The 20,967-nt window shown below is 34.0% G+C and overlaps 1 protein-coding gene across 1 annotated transcript in view; it reads left to right on the top strand.

Moving 5' to 3' along the window:
- The window catches only part of LOC150092820 (low-density lipoprotein receptor-related protein 4-like), a 1,164,745-nt gene that overhangs the window by 296,072 nt on the left and 847,706 nt on the right, over positions 1-20,967 (top strand). Inside the window, exon 4 of the mRNA XM_090414290.1 lies at positions 2,275-2,421. Coding sequence (XP_090270416.1) covers positions 2,275-2,421 — 147 coding nt within the window. The remainder of the gene's footprint in view (positions 1-2,274; positions 2,422-20,967) is intronic.

Raw genomic sequence — 20,967 nt, 5'->3', positions numbered from 1 at the left:
TAGAGGAAATTCTTTTTCCAACATATGAAGGTGAAGATAATTGAACACGTGCAAGTGACGGGATCGACAAAGAAACACTAAAAGCAACCAGCGTCTTGGCAATTGATTATCTATATTAGCTGCTGAAGTCGTTCAGAAACTACCTTCTTAGAAAGGACAGTTCCCAATATCCGAAATGGATTATCATTGCACCTCCAAACTTATGGAAAACGAAGAGAAAATGCTAAAAGAATTGATAAAAATGGAAAAGATGACGAAGAAACGGAAACAGAAGATGAGAAAAATCAATTATTCTGAATGCTTTCATATTGAAATAGGCTGTCTTGTTACTTGTGTGTACATAACTGATCAGCTGTTGACGACACTTGACACGGAGGCAATGTAACTCCCACCAGACAGCAGCAAACTTCGGATCAGATATCTGAATTCATTGAAGCATGACCTACATAGCTGCACGTCTTTGATCGTTCAGCTGTACTCCATCGAATTAAAGTGAAAATTTCACAAGAACTGTTGGTAGCGTTAGAGCTTGTCAACACTATTTTATCAAGTGGAATTCAGAAGATGCTTGTATTTGCCAAATATGCAGAACTACAGTATTCCTATATTTAATACACTGGAAAACGGGAAAGCTGAATAACCAAATTGCTATTTCTTGTTAGCTGTTATAATATCTTTGCTTAGATTCATGCTAACATTAATCAGAGGCCATCGATGAATGATTTTCCCGTTGCTTCTCATTTACTAAGAAGCAACATATTGTGACTTACTGTAAAATCCGACTTTTATGAGAGGGAAAAATATTTAAATGTGCCAAATTTCTTTCGCCCGAACTTGTGCATGTCTCTTACAGCATCTCTATTTGCTGTGGTTGATATCGAAATATACGAGATCCAATCCATATACCTTTTGAATAGATTTCGCACATAAGTTCAAACGATTTGTGAGACAACTTATTGTAACCGAACAATAAAGGTTTATGGCCTAATTGAATAAAATTAGTAATAAATTTGTCGAACTGTGTTGTTATGCCTTAATACATTTTGTTTCGTTAAGACAAGTAGATTGCTAGTTATTCTCATAAGTTTCTTGCTAATGGTCAAGTTCATAAAAGTAATTTAATGATTATGTGTAATGTTATGTCTTAACTGTAGTCAGATCGATTGTCTGACTACAGTTAAGTCAGACAATCGGTCTGACTTAACTTTCTATAGTTATGTGATGTCTGTGGAGGCTCAATTTAATATACAATATATGAATCTGCTTGTGAACTTCTCATTAATTGACTCTGAATTTACAGATACCATCGTTTAGTTAAGGAATGTATCTAGCTATAGATTTTCTGTTTATCTTCTTGTATTTTGCAAAGTGCAGAGCGTAGAACTGTAAACAGTACCCTTCATTTACAATGGAAAGGTCCCGCTTTTCTTTAATAAAAAATCTTTTAAAAGGTTAAATCTAACTTATTTGTTTCCATCATCTGTACATCGGAATTTTTGAGGAAGGCATTCCGTTTATAAGAGCTGTAGACTGTCAGCAACTTTTATTCTTTAATTCGGTTAGTGCAGTATTTCCCTTTTTGGATTTCACATAGTTGTGTGACGAAATATTTCCTTCATTTTATCCATCTGTGTATCAGAATTAACTCATCTGAAAGTAAACACAATAATGAAACAGCCGATGTGCTTATCTGATTTCTCCAGTACGGATAGAAACGAGACCATAAAGCGACAGATGTGAGTGAATTTAAGTGTCTTATTAAATTTACTCTCACCTCCTTAAGTGCCAAAATATTGCAAGACTGTGTATTGCTCTTTTTCTCTCCCTCCCTTCTTGCACATTTGCTGTTGCCTGTGCTAAATCAAGAAATATATTAAAAAAAAACTGCTCAAATTCTAATCTGTTGTCCCTTCATTCAAGATTAGCTACTACAATTTTTACTGTGCTATTCTCTATTTTATACCACACTCCATATGATTTTTTTGTAAGCAATAAATATTAACAACACTGTTCGCAGCTGTTCTTGCTGCCTCTAATAGCTACCCTTTGATACAGACTTTTTATGCTTGGACAGTGTTCTAATTATACGAATCAACTATTAAAGTAGAAATTAACTTCAGAGATTGATAGTTGCCATCCCGTTTTAATAAAAGAGTGCACGTTATTAACATAAAATGTTACTTATTTATATGTGTACTTAGCAACTGATAATTGCAATGGTTTGTATAATTAAGAGTTTAGATAACTATTAACTAAATGTTTTTACTTCTGCAGGGAGAGCTGCTGGTCCTGTCTGTAGCTGTAGTCCTAACCACTTTGCCTGTGTTACGACACACTATGGTAACTGCACTTGCATTCCAGCTAGGTGGCGCTGTGATTCAGATGATGATTGTGGTGATGGGAGTGATGAAGTTGACTGCGGTGAGTGTTCTAACATTTACTAATCGCCATGAATAGTAATTTTATGTAACTCGTGCGTTTTTGTCAGAGTATTGGCGTTATATTCTTGAGATCTAGAGTCTAAGAAAAAAAAATACATCACTTCAAAAAGGAAAATAAAAGCATTTCGAAGATAATTGATTTTTGAATGAATATAAGATTATTTTTGCGACAACTTAAAATACCAAACTGCGATTATATATGCCGAATTACAGTGATGAAAAGTAATCTAATAATGCTACACATTAGCTGAAGGAGTTGCGCATTTTTGAAATGATTCAACTATTTTGCGCTTGCCCACACTAAGACGAGAACTTTTGCCTGAGGCTTTAATTTAAATGCATATTAATTCAAATTTTTAAAAAGAAAAAAATTTCATTTATTTTCGCCTCAGGCACTAGAAAGCTTATAATCGAAATCTTTCGTTTTTGAGGCCTTTTATGAAAATAATTTCTCAGCAGTTCTTATTCGATTACGTGGCCTTTTCTTATTCGGGATCACCAGGCTGATTTCAGTCAGACATTACACATCTCAAGCTGCATGACAACATTGCTTTGTATATTTTTTAAATCACTTGTAAGGCATAGGCTAAAGACAGCTGTACTCAATTTTATTCAGTCTATCAAAACTAGCAAGTAATATTCACCAGTCACGGTGTAATTATCACCAGGCGTGAATACTTTTTACAAGGATGTTGCAAATCTGGTATGCATGTGTAAGCTTGATTTTATTATACGCCAGTTTGTAAATTATACTTAGTCATATGCCACAATTCTCTTTATCCGTTTGTTTTCTTTATCGTTCAAATGAATCCCTTAGTATGAATATAGGCGTGAGAACTTCTGTTTTTTTCCAGTACACACAAAAAAAAATAAATAAATAAAATTTTTTATATATGGCAAATATTATTTATTATTACGTGAAGCCTCCAGGGAGTCCAAAGACTCATCGAGGGAGGACACCTACTCTAGAGCTGCTCTCCGTCTTTAATACTCAATCCACAACGAACCGCATCTACATTGACGCCACTAATAGTATTTTCACAGAGAATCACAAACATCCATTCCTACGGCGGGATTCGAACCCACAGCCTTTTGTCTGGAGAGCCGATACGCTAACCACTTGGCCAACCAGGCAGGCATTTATAAAGACAAAGAAGCTATCTTAAATTATTCAGAATAGAATTATCTATTCTTTCCATATCTTTAAAGCAGTTAATTTGCTACTGCATTTCTGATATTTGTCTTTAACCCGATCATAGATCATTTAACCCAGTGCACACGGAAAATCCAAAGTCCTTGAATACTATTAATATGAAATGGCACAAATTTTATAATTCTTGAAGGGATCTAAGTAATGCCTGCCTGCCATTTTATGACTCGAAAAAAAAAAAGTATAAATAGTGCTGACCCTTCAACCGATTTAATTACTGTCTACAACGGATTGGTTTGAATTTTAATAATTTTTACCCCCTAAACATGTCTGAAAACAACATGCATATGTAAAATAAAAATAACTTTTGTTTTATTTATTTGAAAATTTTCCCCCTCACGAAAATCATAATTAAATTCTCCAGCTGAAGTGTTTGCCATTCGATATTCACTACTCCTAAAATCTCAACTTCACAACAACATTAATTAGCTTTGCGTTTTCTTTACCCCTTTCATTTGTTCGTTCCTTATTTCTGTGAGACTATCTACTCTTATTATGATCCCCCCCCCACACCCACTTTGCGGAATTTGCTGTCTACTTCAACATTCTCAGTGAGAACTCCAACTATTACCGAACACCCGAACGAAGGCCAATGCAGCCTTTCTAATACGCCAAATTGTGTTACTTTTTCCCCTCTATTTTTATGTTCTATTTTTACAAAGACAGATTTAGTCTCTTATTATCAGCCACCACGTGCACGACCGTTTTTTAGGTGAGAAGGGAAGGGGATACCTGTTTGTTACCGTGATATCAGTTCATGGAGTTGCATTAGCCAGGAGGCAGATTAAATCCTCTTTTTTCGAACAATGTTCCGTAAAAAAGAGGATTTAATCTGCTGAATTACTGAAGGTTATGCTAACATGGATCACCTCAATTTCATCAGATTTTATTGGGATACATATTATAATCCTTTAATTCATGTTTTCTTTACGAAACTATGATTCATGTACCACCAGTTGTAGGCCGCTATTGTTGCGCAAGCATTGTAACCTGTCATACATCGTTGCCTTAACGATGGACTGTTGGTCTATTTTAACACTTAATAATATGATATTTAATTTACACTAAAAATTATCTTTTTTTAGTCTTCTTGATTAGTTACAAACATTACTCCGGCCAAAATTAATCATATTTAGAATTTCTACTAATAATGATCGCGTAATTTCAATTTTGATTTAAATGGGAACCATACAAATATATATTATGTAGCTTCTGTGGAATGAATCCACAGCGTAGCAGTGTTACTATAAAGCTGCCATTGCAAATACATTAACTCTTTATAATTTTCTTGGATAATTTCCATGCTAGTCACATCGAATTTACTGATAAAGTAAATATAAGATAAAATAAAAAAGAATATGAAGACTTTATTTATATTTTTTGTTATAATTTTCATTTTATTTATGGCTTTTGATTTATAATCCAAGATTAGTGTTATATGTACCATATTTTCTTTTTTAAGAGAAATATTTTAATCTATTCCTTTGATAGATGTAATATTTTATTCATATCACCATCGTATCTATCTACAATGAAATCTGTCTGTATTAATGAATATATATATATATATATAAATGAATAATTCTGAATTCCATTAAATTCAGACAGATTTCATTGTAGATAGATACGATATATATATATATATATATATATATATATATATATATATATATATATATATATATATATATATATATATATATATATATATATATATATATATATATGACATATATGTCATATTTTCCAAGCAGTGCATTTTTTCTGCTATACAGAAATCTTAAAATTGCTGTCCATTCGCTGTTCTGATTTTTCTTTTCTATCACAATGCATTTGCTTTCTCCGCTTCCCATCAAGACAAGCTGCCATTTGCTACGTACTTGTATTTTCTGTCACACAGGATTTGATTTTAAAAGAAGCGGCTTTCCAGGACATGCTTTTTAAGGTAGATATTTGAGAATACCGTACAGCTTTATTGAACCTTTCAGAAACCACATCAACCAACCATATTTTTATATATATATTTAACATTTTTTACACAGCATCTTTTCACAGATTTATATTTAAAGTGGTCATATCTCTTTTCATAAGGTCATTTTGAAACTTGATTTCTGATTTCTTTTTGTTAAACATAATATTTAATTTGGGCGCGAGTTTTAGTTTATCTTTCTACATAACTTAATCCTTTCATATTGGAGAAAGAGAGACAAAGGGAGAATTCTCTCCCCTTTTTTTTGCTTGTAATATTTTTATCTTCCTCTTTCCTGATTGCCATTTCTTCCCAATCTGAATCAAACATTCAGATTCCACTGCGTTTAAATAATAATCTATTCATTTCTCGTTCTAATCCGGGACGTGATCATGATGATATAAATGCAGCTTGTTTATAAGCATATTTTTAAATTTCTAAATAGCATCAGAAAATTAGTGTAATATTTTTAAATGCTAGGATAACGTTTCAGTTTACTATTTTTGTACCATTTATATTCGAATTTGAGGTCTAAAAGCATTTCCAACTTCCTTTAGTTAAAGATATTAGTTTTATACTACTGATTCTTGTATTTCTGATAACGTATAATAGACTGATTTTGGCTGGTGAGGATTTTTCATAAATGACCTCTCAGTTCAGGGGTAATTGTAATTACTGAAAAAAAAAGCTTCATTTCGGCGATATAGTATGATATATTGAACCAGAGGAATTTTGCTCTCTTAAGGTGTCAGCCTGGTCTCTGATGAGAACCAACAGTTCGAAACAGCTGTCAGGCCAGTGAAACCTAAAACACTAATAAAAGGCAAATATATGATCTCCTAGACTGAGCTCATGTCTTTCAATCATTGCAAGTTCAAGGCAACTCCAATGTTGAGAGTTGAAACTTTTTAAGTTATATATATCTTCTTCTTCTACCTTTTACGTATTAGGCCTAGTGGCCTGACGGAGCTGTCTCCTTAGCCCTTCCAAACCGTAATCGCCCCGAGGATAAGGTGGTTAGTCCTATGTCTGTAGATACGTGAGTTCACGGGGCTTGTTTGCCTATTCTGGGGAACGAAAAACCCGAGTTTCCGGGATGAAAAACGCCCTACCTCCGTATAAGACTGGTTAACGCACCTTTCGTCGAAAGAGACCAGATTCATCACGTCACTGACGGGAATCGAACCGAGGTCTTTCCGACTTCGTCTCTATACTGACAATTATATATATATTATATTATACAGCTATGAAATAAGGATGGGTTTATAAAATTCCATTTTTGTTAATTTACATCGCTGAAATGAAGTCTTTTAGACTCTTTTTTTTTTTAATAATTACATTTTCTGTTTTGTTTTATTTCTACAATTGCACCTCATAAAATGGATTTGAAAAAATTAGTAAGTTACTAAATAGTCAGTTAAAGGTTAGACTTCATTAACGGTGACAAGATTAAGAGCTTTCTCAACTGATGACTTGGAATAATACTAGTTTAGAGGTTTTCTGATTATTTTAATAAGCGATTCTCAATTAACATCAGTTGTAGTTTTCTTTTCTCTCATAAACTTGACAGAGTGAGAAAGTCCGTCTTAAACATTGTTCTACTTTTAGTTTTCCAAGCTGAAAACTAACCTTCTGTTAAAATAAAATACACGAACGGAAGGAGATGAGGTATGGAAAATTGTAAACCTTGGAAAACTGTATCAGAAACTTTCCTTCACTTTATTGCAGTTCTTTGATCAGTTCATTTTTCTGCACAGTGGAGAGAATTCGGGCTTTAAGGTGAGAATTACATTTTAGCTTCTGATGTTTGGAATAGATTCTATTGGGAAATTAAAGTGGTTTGGCATCGTGTTGTTTATAAAAAATAGACAAAAATCGATTATCGTCAAACAGAGCAGGTAATTTTGTTTTGTTTACGCCGAAAAAAAAAAAAGAAAAGGAAAGAAAAAGAAAACAGTATTGATGTGTTTGATATAATAATTTCGCTTCAACACATACAATTTTGTAGTAGTCTATATTTGGAGTTTGCATCTGTTTGGAAATTTATATAATTTCTGAATAGAACATATGATTTTGTAAGTTGTAAACGGTATATACAGTTTCTGTTTGCAAGTTTTCATTGGTTTATTGTCATGAGAACATTATCTCTTGTGTTTAGCAGTCAAATGATTCAATTTCCTTCATATTTCATTATGTTAGTTGAAATGAATGCAACTTTAATGGTTTGGGAGACATTTTTCCATTTAAATTATATTTTATAATAAATGGATAGGGAATATAGTGCAGTATATTTAAATCTCAGAGGAGTTGATTTAAGTAGATAGATTTGATCCTTTGATATTTAAGTGATGTTGCTGTTAAAAACTAATTGCACTCTGGGCATCTTGAATTTTGATTTGTAGAGGCATTACATGCAGCATCATTTATTAATTTGCTTTTAATAGCCAGAACTAAGGTATATTTTAACTTGTTTCGAAACACCTGAAAAATTAATAATGCAATCTTGATGCACGTTGTCGAATAGAAGTCGCTAAATAGTCCGCCACAAGAAGTTTTTTTTTCAGAGACTGCATATGACGAACTTAACTGAATAATACGGATATAGTTATAATAGTTTTCTATTTTTGCACATCTATTGTAATATGATGCTGTATTGTGACATTAAAATCATCAAAATATCATAAATTATTGATTAGTTAGTAAAAATTAATAAAAGAAAACGGAAATTGTGTTTTATCTTTTCCTTATCTTTTTTTTTTTTTACTATTGCGGTTCAAAACCTTAAATAGGATTTTACCCCGAATTCAGACCGTGAAGAAAACTAATGGATAAATTTTTCTCCGGTATCAGATTGTGCAAGATTCGAGTGTTGAGTAAAGTGCCAGTTGTACTTGTACATCGTGCCGATGCACACATCTTCAATTGCAAACCTGCATTCAAGTTATAATGTAATGTAAGTTGCAGGGAATGTGCGTTAGAGATGAAAGCTTTCGCGCATGGAAGTCCCACGTGCTTTATAACAGCCAGTCTGTTTACCTATGGATTTCACGGATTGTTACAAAATTTATGTTCATGTTTCTAAAGTTTAAATTCAGTAGAGCTTATCTCACACGCAGCAGGACGTCGTTTGAACTCAAAAATGAAGTGAGACGTGCATTACTTTAAACACGGAGTAGTAAATCTTTGATTGTTTAGTTATCATCCTTAATAATGAGTTGTTCATTGTGTTCTTTGAAATGTTCTTTATGAACTATACCGAACTTTTGGTTGCTCAAAGAACACAATAAGTAATAAAAGGGACATGAAATTAAAAAAAGTATAAAAAAGTAGAGACAGTAACTTTAACTGAAATGTCAAATGCAGGCATGGTGTGGAACAAGAGACATAGAGAGAAGCAGAACATGGTTCGACATTTAGGCTCTGAATCGTTCCTTCTCCGTTTTCTATGGCTATTGACTGAACTGCAGCGAGACGTCGGCACTTTGCTGTGCCTTTGTGTTGAAACACGTGTGGCAACCTGCTGACAACGACTATTATCTTCCATCGTCAACTTCCCTTCCCATTCTGACTGTACCTTGTGCATCCATTCTTGTCAGCTAGTTTGTGCACGCTCTGTTAGAAGCAAAGCTATAGTTACACGCATTTCCCAATTGTATTGCATAGTAAGGAGTAGGATAGTGATGTTTGTGGCAATCACTAGACTAAACTTGCATTGCGCTAACAAGTCTCGCTTCCGCTGGCGTATAACATTGGATGCCAATATATCAGCTCAGGCATTAAAGTGAGAGCTAATTTGTCTCTATTAGTGTTCCGATCGATGTAACACAAAATTTTGTTGTTCAAATTTACATTTACGCCTCGTAAAGTTTGTTGTGTCTAAAGATAGTGCGGACTTTCTTTACAATCTCACATTATTGATTAACTTGTCGGTACACACAGTTATACCATAATCGTTTTTTTTTCTCTTTTTCTTTCGTAGGCACCAAAAATCCATTCAGAAATAAAAGTAAATGTATTTTATTAGTGAATGCTCCTGAAAGTAGTATTCACTATTATCTTAATAAAATGAAGTGTGCACTTGTGTATTTTAGGCACGGTAAAAATAAATGACGATACCATTTTTAAAATGAAAAAAAAAAAGAAAAAATGCAAGTCCTAAAGAAAATGGAATGTCTTATAGGACTTTTCAGTAGATATTGATTTTAGACTATACATATAACAACTAGAATGTGTTCTGAATAGGAAGTGAGTAAGAAGTAATTAAACACGAATGAAAAGCTCGACCAGTTTTATTGCTCTTCAGGTTTCTTGGATCTTTTAAATTATAGTCTATGATGATCACCGGCGTTCCCCTCTGTTACCATGTCTCATGACTTCTAATCTCGAGGAAAAGTCACTTATTGTAGTATATCGTAAATACTGTATACATAAATTTGCTGTCTCATTACATTTTGTTCACATATTGAAGCATATAGTAATTACTCTGTAGAATCTTTTTTGTGAGATGTGACGTCATGGACCGAGAAAATTAGTCACTAACTTTCCTAGTGAAATCTCCACTGATATTTATTTTACATAGAATGTACAAGTTTTCAACATCGTTATTTTATTCTTGTGTTTGATTCTTGTTAGTAATCTTATTTTACTTTCTTCTGTTACCGTATAATACATTAGTGTTAAATAATCTGAAAACTTGCTCTGGAGACCGACACGACATCCTCCCCTCAGCCATTTCATGTCTTCAGTACTTAATGGTGGCGTCACGCCGGACGATAAAATTCATTCACTACTTAAACGCATTCAGAAATTATCCATGTGCATGTTAGAGTGTACAAACATCCTGTTGGTTGAGGGACGAGTGCGTTATCTAACGTTTTCCCTCTCTGATGGGGTAACAGGGATAAATAATCAGGCCGACAAAGTATTCTAATTCCACATTTCGTTTTCATACCTCAGTAGTAGTGCAGTATCTTCGTGATTATCTATTTTCAACAAGACATCATATTTCTTGTTTTCAGTTCTGGACCGATTTATATATAATCTTCCGTGTTAATAATGCTCTTAGAGATCTGTCTAAGATTGTTTGAAATATGGAACTTATAAATTAACATCATATATCATCCTGGAGACGAATGTAATGGATCTGTTTCAGCAGTATAACACACGTTTCCACCTGATTTCGATGAGTTGTAGATGAATGTAGAACTACAGTATAATCCTGTCATCAGCTAATATAATATTTGAGTTCGTAATATTTATTCTTTCTTGATTCCAATAAAGATCTATCAAGATGGTAACGGATGTTTATCTTCTTAACAGTTCCTGTAGTGAATCTTGAAATAGGATTGTTGGCATAAAGAATTTCACAACATAAGGAGATGGCTTCTACGAACAATTGCACTCCTCGCTTGCGCACACAATCCCTCCCTTCTTTTTTAGTTCCGAAATTCTTAAATTATTTGAGAAGTCACTTGTGGTTTGCGCAGTTTTGCGATATAAATTAATAGAAGCATATTATTGAAGCTTAGTTGGCAGCTGTGTAAGTGCGTAACTGTGTTCGATCGCTGAAATATCCGGTAGGTATGTCTATCATGAGTGATGCGTAATTACTGTAAAGCTCTCTCTTCCTGTCAGAAGACAGACACATAGTAGATGCATGTAAAAAGTGGATGGACGTGAGAGAGAGAATATTTAACTATAGAATGGTTTTGCTAAGACAATGTTTTGTGGCATAACACCTCAAATCACCCGAACATCTTTAACCAGTCTATGGCTTCAACATTACTATCTGGCTCTCCCAAGAATTGAAATTTCTTTTTTTCCTCTTTTCTGTTTATCTCATTATTCTTCCTATTTCATATCGTGATTCCCAAAATATCTGTTTCCTACCAGAACACCAGCACCATTCACTCTTAGAAAAGTCTCATAAATTGCCTACACAGAATCTGTCTATTTTTTTTTCCAAGGAGAACTAAAATTAATGAAGATGAATTGTTTTTTTTTCTTTCTTTATCTTGGTAATTCTCTAAACATATTGCAAAGCACTGAACAAGATAAGTACACATCCAAGGATACTCTGTAAAAGCTTTCCAAGACATACTTCCAAGAACTGCAGTGTTCGTTTATTTGTATCGAATTGCTCGTCACCAGTTAAATGATTACACGGAACTCCCGTTACTAGGTACCGTTACTAATTCCCTCACTTTGTCTTTAATCCTCGCCGTGAATTTCCGAGTCGGTCGTGTTTCTTTGTCTCACATTGCGTACACCGTTACCTCTTTATCATCAGATGACCTCCTTCCTTTTCAGTGAGTTGAAACGCGTGTTCTGTAGAAACACGGATTCTCTTCAAGCCTCAACTAATCATCGTTATTTTAGTATCTCGGTCTTTCTAAAACCGAACCGACAGAACTCCAGATGCGAAATGTTGACACAGCAGGAACTCGTCACGTTTCAAGCAAAGGGGAAATTACGTGCTACTGTTGAATGACTGCTTGTTCCACATCCCTGTATAATTAGATAAGCTTAAAGGATAGAGATACGGGTAACATGCGCTGTCGTAGATAAGATAGTAATAGCTTCTATGGAAAGGAAGAAAGAAGCATAGGCGGGAAAGAAACTGAATAGAATCATCTCAATACAACACTGTACCATAATGTTTTATGAATTGCAAGGAATCTTTCTCGTTTCTTTTAACTCGATTTATGTTAAATAATTAAAAATATATAAAAATCATAGCATACTTAGGCATCTTTATCAGGAAAGTCATCATGATAACTAGAAATTTGGAAACAATCGAGTCCGTGTCTTTTAAGTAGCGCATGCCAGGGCAACTCATTGGCATGCACTACTTAAAAGACGCGTGCATGCCGAAGGTTATATTCTCATAAACTCTTTGGTACAATTCGAAACTTAAGTTTAATTTTATTTGGCTACGAAAAGGTGATGGATCTTTAATATCCTCATTACCTATTACATAATTTGCCTTTGTGGCTCTGTATCTTGGTATTCTAAGCTATTTGCGTCCTTAAATGTGAATCCATTAACCGAAGCCAGAAAGCTCAACAACTCTTCTATTTCGGGCATTACAGAGAAACAGCAACGTGAATTCATAAATATACAATGAAAAAGATCTGCAAGAAAGGATTTGGGGGTTCACCATGCACTAATCGTATTCACAAATTAGAAGTGCTTTTGATCTGACCGTCAAGTGAATGTGCTCTGATACTCTGTCGAAGAGCTGCTTATATGGAAGAAGCTCCCAACAGAGTCGATACAGCATTTTTTTTTCTTTTTGTTTGTTTAAACACACTCCTATGTGATCGTATCTAACATAATTATGTGTAATAAAATGATCAACTTGCCGCTTTGGTTGGCCGAGTAGATTCACAAACTTAGGGACTGCAGAATCGAATGCAATGTGATATGTATATGTGGTAGTTTTATTGCCCCATGTCCACCACCACCACCCTGTATATTGGAGATATGAAGTGGCTTGGTAATGACCATGTTTTTCTAGCAATGGATTCCAGGCTTATAATTTCTTACCCATGGTAACGTATTGTACGTTTCTTGACTTTCATGGCTATGATTGTCATAAAAATCATTACCCTAATTGTTGATTTTGTGGAGTATCTGATCCCTAAACAGATATCGAAGTTTCCATCAATTTTCCAAATATGGCGCTGATGTGCTTTACTATCAACTTCGTCAGTATATCATTATTCTCGGAATCTTTGGTTGCGAACCCTACATAAAAGATATATCTCGAGCTTATATACCATGTGTTCCTTAAGAGATGAATTCCATAATGAACTCCTTTTCTGCGACTTATTTTGTTGTTGTTTTACACAAATGGAATGTATATTGAACTGCCAAATTTAATGATTGTTCGAACTGATGCGGTCTTTCAGTAATGAAATCTTCGTACAAATTATGACTCTCCCAAATATTGACTAACTTTTTTACATTAAAAATACATTAAAAAAAATATATATATATACATACATATATATTATATACGTGTGCGTGTGTGTAGAACGAGTGGGTTATTTCGAATTGTGTTTGTTTGAGCATGATTCCTTCTTTAAACCACAATATCAAAGAAATGCTTAATAAGTGACATTTGGGAAATGATTGCACATCTAGTGCACCACTTGTCATAGAGAAAAATAGCAGTTCGCGTGTATCATATTACGAAAGAAAGAGTAACATTAAAAGTAAAGCAGCCAGTCAAGCAAAACTAAAACTCCGGAACTATGCCATACAGGCATAAAGAAAAACATGAAAAGCCCATCAATTTAACATAAACTTCAGTTATATATGTAAGAAAAAAAATGGAAGTGAACAGTCGAAGCCTCCTTTTATCTGTTATTTTTTGTCTTTCTTTTTCCTGTTTATAAACCTCGTCTCATGTGGTCCTCTACACTCTTACCATACATAATGCAAGAAACAGTAACCAATCGTATGGGCATCACTTCTCCTGAGTTTGCCGTCCCAAGAGGGCGACACAATCTAACCGTCGGAGATGAAAGAAGTCGAGCCAGAGTTTATAAATGAAAAACTGCATCGGAAGTATTGCACACATACCGTGACGTGCAAAGAACTCAAGGTAAGGCTGGAAAGAAACCAAATATACAGCCTCAAGTAAAAATAGAACAAAATATAAAAAAAAAAGGTTTGAAGTGAAAAAAAGTCCATAAATATATTGCTGAAGTAAAAATCTCTGCTGATGTAATATTCATCCGCAAGACAATGGATGACGCCACAGGTAGCATTGACATGGTTTTTTGGCAATGCAGATATTTCTTTTGCAGCAAAATCAATGCTTTTATGAACATTACAGTGCTTATACAAAGAAAATCAGTTTTATTATTTTTTTCTAAATAATGTGATTTAGAAATTCTCTATTTCTTAACCGTAAATATTAAAAAAGTTTCTTTATTAGAAAAAGAGTTTTTGAAAAGTTTGAAGAAAAACAATTTGTAATTGTTATTTTAGATAATTGATAAATAATAAATTGATATAATTAATATAAATTGATAAATAAGTGATTTTAGATAAATTAATTATTTAGAATTTTTGACCATCTCATGCATTATCTGACATAAAAAAAGAAACTAGAATGAAAAAATGAAGCTGTATTTTTTATAAATAAGGACATTCCGTGTTTCACTCAACTTTAAGATTTTGTTACTGTATAAAAAACTCGCAGTTCAGTATAACTACATCAAATTCAATAAAACATAAATAAAACAAAGAACACACTTAATTCATTTATAGTTATTTAGCTTATTTGTAAATAACTTGTATTTGAAATTAATGACTATAATTATAATTATTAGTAATTAAACATAATTATGGATAATTAAAACGGATTTTTAATTATAATTAAATTTTGTTTGTCTAAACTGCATAATGCTAAGTAATAATGATTTCCTTCTCTCGCTTTATATTTATATATAGTGGCTAGTTAATCAACTAGTGCCTGGGTTTATATACGAAAGTGCAATGAAGGTATACCTCTCTGACTTCCATCATCCGCGGTATGTCATGCTTCGTTAGAGACATTGTCAAGTGTCCAAACTATGTAACGGATAGATCAAATTCCACCGTGGGCATTGTTTGTGATTGTCTTCGGTTAGGAGATGAACTTCATCGCCCGGTGTGAGTAGAAAAATGAAAGATAATTCAGTGAATGATCATTTTTGTACTCAGAAGTAAAGGTTATGTCAAAGCTAACATGTGATTGATTCTCGAAGTGTATCTCTGATTCAACTGAATATTAGGAAACTATAAATGAAACATTGGAAATGAGAGTAGTTACTTAGAAACAATAAACCATATAAATTAAACAAACCGCATCATATAAGTAAATGATAGATAATTTTAAGAATGAGAATATAATATTTCATTCTTAACATTGTAATTATAAGAATGGACAATGGTGTCCAGTCGATCATGAAGAGATTAGTAATTGCTTTTCGACTCAGTAATTTTTCGTAAACAAAAACAGCTCGGCTGCGAGTGTATCGTTAAATCTTACTGAAACTACGTAGAAAGAAATGAAAAAGATACTTCATATAGTTGTCTTTAATTAATTACGGTACTTCATTAGGACAATGGCTTTCCCTTCATTAGGACAATCGGTCTCTGCAAATTAAACTAAGAAGAGTAGAGGAATATTTTTTTTACAAAAAATCGAAAACAAACTCCGAGGACATAAAACCTATTAAAATTAACAAGACCGGGATGTGGGTTAAAAGGGGGAATGGCAGACTAAAATGTACCAGAACAAAGAGGATAAATTTCTGTCACCATGGCAACTATTTCATTTTGATTTATTATATGAGATAAATAATCGCATGCGATGCTAACCTAATGAACATTCTTTGATGAGAACGAAGTGCATTGTCGTGTCCTGTCCAGAGTTTTTTAAACTGTTGTCATTCATATGAAATTTCATATGAATGACATATTTCATATTACATATTTCATATCAATATGAAAGATATTTATAAAATAACATGACAAATCTGGTACTTCACGAGGGTGTTGAATAACACCCCCAATGAATCCTTTCCCCTCATTTTATTAAGCTACATGTGAACTATACTGTTGTATTTCACGTACGATTATCTGTTGGAAGGATGCCAATTGCGTATAATTTATCTTTCTTCTGTTGACTTGCTCAGTAACCCAGCTAATAATATGAGCACTCTGTCGCTCAAATAATTCTTCATGAACCTTCATACTTGATATAACATATGGAGAAGTACTACCAACCCTCCCCCCCATCCTCTTCTCTCTCTCTCTCTCTCTCGAGTCGTGGACTTCATTTAACTGAGAAGACACTGCTAATCCATCATCAGTTTTCACTTCGTCCTCTACATAGCAGGATGCCTGACAAACTTTAAGCGAATGTCGTCAGCATTCCGGCTCTGTCTTCCGTGAATTCCAAAAATATAAAACTAGATGGAGGTCGAACTCGGAGAAAACTTTTCTGCTTTAAGAATTTCAAAGTACCTCATTCAAAATGCGTGCAGCCAGCACGATATGCTTCGCATCTGTGACACAGAGTAGGTATTGATTAACGGAGGATGAAAAAAAAACAGAAAATTCTGACTTCCATCATCATTTTTCTCTCCCCAACCGAATGACCTAGTTCGTAATTCGACCCAATTCAAAATACACTGACCTTTGGAAATGTCAAGTGAATCCTTTGTCTTTTCCCAAAGGTGAATTGATGCAAGTTATCGAACTTAATACGAAACACGACAGAATAATAACGATAATAATATGGAATGAAGGAAGATTTGTTGTGCAAGAGACTATGCAATACAAATTATTCAAAATGATAATCATTCATTATCAGTATAATCGACGACATAGCCGTGAAAAGAAGAATGGCTTAATAATAATTCTTTGTTGCGAAAAGGATAATGTTGAGTATTAAACGTTAGTGAAACATCAATACATTTTTGACAGAATTGTTAAAGTATGAAGTGATCCACTTCATGAATAAAAAAAACATTTTGTAGCTTGATCTAGCTTTCAAATATTGTAATACTCATTGGATTTTTTATATTTTGTTTCGACAACTAGATGATGTCGAAACTTCGTCTAGTTTCGTCAGCTGATTAGATTCCGTACGCTATTCATAGAATAATAGGATGTTTGTCGCACAAGTGTAGGCAACGTGTGCATGAATTAAAAAACTATATTGACGTTGTGAAGATTCGATTTTCGACTTAATCAGACCTCCTGAAAATAATTTTCAGAACTTGTTTTTATGTTATGTTTTATACTTTTTAGATTAAAACAAATTATTAGTACCTATGTTTTCTTGTTTCTCTACTCCTCCGTGTCGCCAGTGTAGGATAATTAATTTGTTTGTTGTTGAGCATTACGTTAAAGCAAATAGGATCATTGGTCCAGTGTAGTCTGTCAGGTTGTTGGAGTTGTGCTCTTTAGTTGGTTTTGTCTGTTTTACTGGAATAAAGGCCTGAATTAAGTTTGGAAGTGTTTTATTTCATGGAAAGACATAGAGTTCCATTTAAACTTATTCTTTTTTATCTTGAAATTATTCATTGGGTGAATAAATTCCCATTCTTGATGCTGTCTAGAAGAGGACATTTCTGCTAATTAATGATTCCTCTCTAAACATTCAGATTTGTTTCTTCCTTATGTCTTTCCTTTATGCACGTTCATCATTCTCTTCACTTTCCGCTAATCCTTTTCAATATGCACACTGCTGTGGTCAACATCCATTCATAGTCCAAATGAAAAGTCATATAACCATTGCTGTGGTAATTGATAATTCCATTTCATTCTATCGGCAATCTGCGCATGCTTCTGGACAGTTTGTTTCGCATAAGGGGAAAAAACATATTTCAGGAATGTAAAACTGTCAGCTCTAGACCAGAAAAGTCAACTTTAGTTGAAAAGCTCTTCTAAATATGCATTGTATCCTAGGTGGACTTCACCAACCAAGTATTTTGAACTAAAAGATTTACGCTTGCTCTGCAATTAGTATATTAGCATTTATTTTATATGTTGCATTTATGCATCGTTTTGTAAAGTTGCGCGTACGCCTTTTTGAAATTTGGTACATAAATTGATTTTCATCAAGATCTTGCTAGCCAATGTATGTAAATTCAAGAACTTAACTGTTTCAAGTTGCACAGATATTAATCCTGTCATTTGTTATTGTAATTACTGAATTTTATTCGGAAACGGCAGTAATAGACGCAGATAGAGAGAGAGAGAGAGAGAGAGAGAGAGATCACAAAATTATGAAAGAACAGGTGTCCTTAAGGTAAAGGAAATGGAGAAGAAGAAATGTTGCTCCAGACAGGAAGCATTGGCACAAAACCACATCAACAACACGAGTAAGATCCATTAAATCCTGCATTAAAATGTATAATTTGAACAAGTTTAATCAATAATCACTTCTTATGCATTAAATATCTGCAATAGTTAATTTTTATCCTAGATTAAAATTAAATTGTATTATCAATATAGCAAATTTTCAAGCGATTCTACATAAACTACAGATTCGAAAATATATTTCCACCCAAACGTGCCTCACTAATATCCATATTACGAAACAAATACTTTATTTATGTCCTACTAAATATTTCCGAATAAGATGTTATGAAAAATTGCTTCGGCGATATTCATTATTGTTTGAATGCGCAAAATTAGCATTAGTTTTCGATCTGTTTTCTCATAGGTAATGCAGGGATTCATATTTTGCCATGCTGTATTGCCTAGCCGCCTTATACTCTTTGCGAATAGTAATAAGCTGGTTGCTCTCCAAATTAATAAATCACAACACTGGAAATTATTTCAGACAGGCAGGCCCTGATGGAATTTTATAATTGAATTGCTGCTGAATAGGAAGATAAACAAGGATAACCTATACATAATGGAATAGGAGAATTCGTATAAATTATCACGAGCATTCTTCATATCGCCTAAAATACATTACACACACACACACACACACACACACACACACACACACACACACACACACACACACACACACACACACACACACACACACACGAGCGCACGCATTCTCATCGCTGTTCCTCAGACCATTGATTGTTGTTGTCTGAATTAAAAGTAAAGACGCTCATACAGAGCAATATCCACGGACATCATGTAGATGATTCTGAATGCATCCTTTCAGCAATTTCCTCGCAGTACGTCCTATGAAATCACGCCAAACGTAATAGCCGTACTTTTCAGTAAGCGTCATTGACTTCTATTTAGATTAGTCAAATTTTGGCTCAAAAGTAAATTCTTGTTTGTGCGGAAGTGAGATTGAAAATATTGTTAGGTTACGATTTATACAATAATTAAATCAGTTTGGTATGTATAACGCCTTATTTTATATAAAGTTTTGCTTGTTGGAGAGGCTTATATCAAGCTCGAGTCTTAACTGAAAAGTTTTCTTTTTTATTTTGTCGACTGTTATTTTTAGTGACCTTTCAACTCCAATAAGCAAGTCTTGGCCGATTTGGGTGCTATAGAGATGCAACACCGTGCTTTGTAGACTGTGAGCATACTGATAGCATGAATGCCAATCTCTCGTCCAAATCAATAAGTATTGCTAATGGTATATATTCAGTTGACGTAGCGAACGTATTTGTTTCTGTCAGCGATTTATTGTATACAGCGCACATCTCATTTTTAATGGCTGATACTAATTGTATGCATGTGAAAACTTAACTGCATTTTACGCAAATATGGCTACTTCATGGAATCCTTCAACTCATCGAGGGAGGTCCTAAACATCATGCTAAGCACTATCCAACATTTGCCCATTATCTAACATACTTTACCTTCAACTTATTCATAATCATGGCACCCCCAACAGACTCTGGCATTCTGTTTCAAGCAAAATCTCTAGTTCTAACATCCTTGCTAACTACGCTCTTGCTCAGTTTCCAAGGATAAATCCCCTAGTTTTCCCACCACCAAACTTGCTCTGAAAAAGTTCCTTATACATCTCAATCATATCATCCCTTTTCCGCCTGTCAACCATTTTCTGTAACCGATAAATATTCAACCTGTTCTTGTAAGGTTCATTCCGTAGACCTGCTACCATCTTGGTCACTCGCCTCCCTCTCAATATCGCCATGAAACCTGGTACCCAGATCTGCGCGCAGTAGTCAATATGGGATCTTATCAAGGCTCGATAAGAGGAATAATAACTTTCTTGTCTGTGCTCGTCAAAGTATTCTTCAGTAACCAAGTTATCCGATGAGCTGCTTTTGCTATGTGCTCCCTAAACTTTATCCACCTATCCACCAACCCTCCACATCTCTGACTTCATCAATTTCCTGGAGTACAGTTCTATCAATGTGGTATATTATTATTATTATTATTATTAAGAGAGACCTCCAGGGAGTCAGGGACTCGTCGAGGGAGGCTACATACTACACGCACAAGCCATCATACTTATTCTTGATATGGCAAAATGTATAATCTTGCACTTTGCTACATTAAACTGATATTCATTCTCCTTTATCCAGACTGCCATTCTGTCCAAATCATCTTGCAAATTTTAACATCATCTGTGTTGACCAATGTTCTACCCAATTTTGCATCATCGGCAAACAACTGAGCCGTTTCTCTCAGATTCCTTCCTATATTATGGAAGACTTGTTGCTGAAGTTTATATATTACGGAACCATCTGAAGCAGTTTTTAGGTGAATTAGTTTTATTGTTTTAGTTATGCAGTAGGAGATTTATATTGGAAGTACACTTAACGTGCTAATATTGATCTTTCCCCTACCTTGACGGAGAAAAAATATATAAAATAAAAATATCC

The sequence above is a fragment of the Typopeltis vanoorti genome, chromosome 25, assembly GCF_054136105.1.
Source record: "Typopeltis vanoorti isolate ZY-2024b chromosome 25, IOZ_Tvanoo_1.0, whole genome shotgun sequence".
NCBI lineage: Eukaryota > Metazoa > Arthropoda > Arachnida > Uropygi > Thelyphonidae > Typopeltis > Typopeltis vanoorti.
The sequence above is the reverse complement of the archived record's forward strand: the minus strand, read 5'-3'. Positions and strand labels throughout refer to the sequence as shown.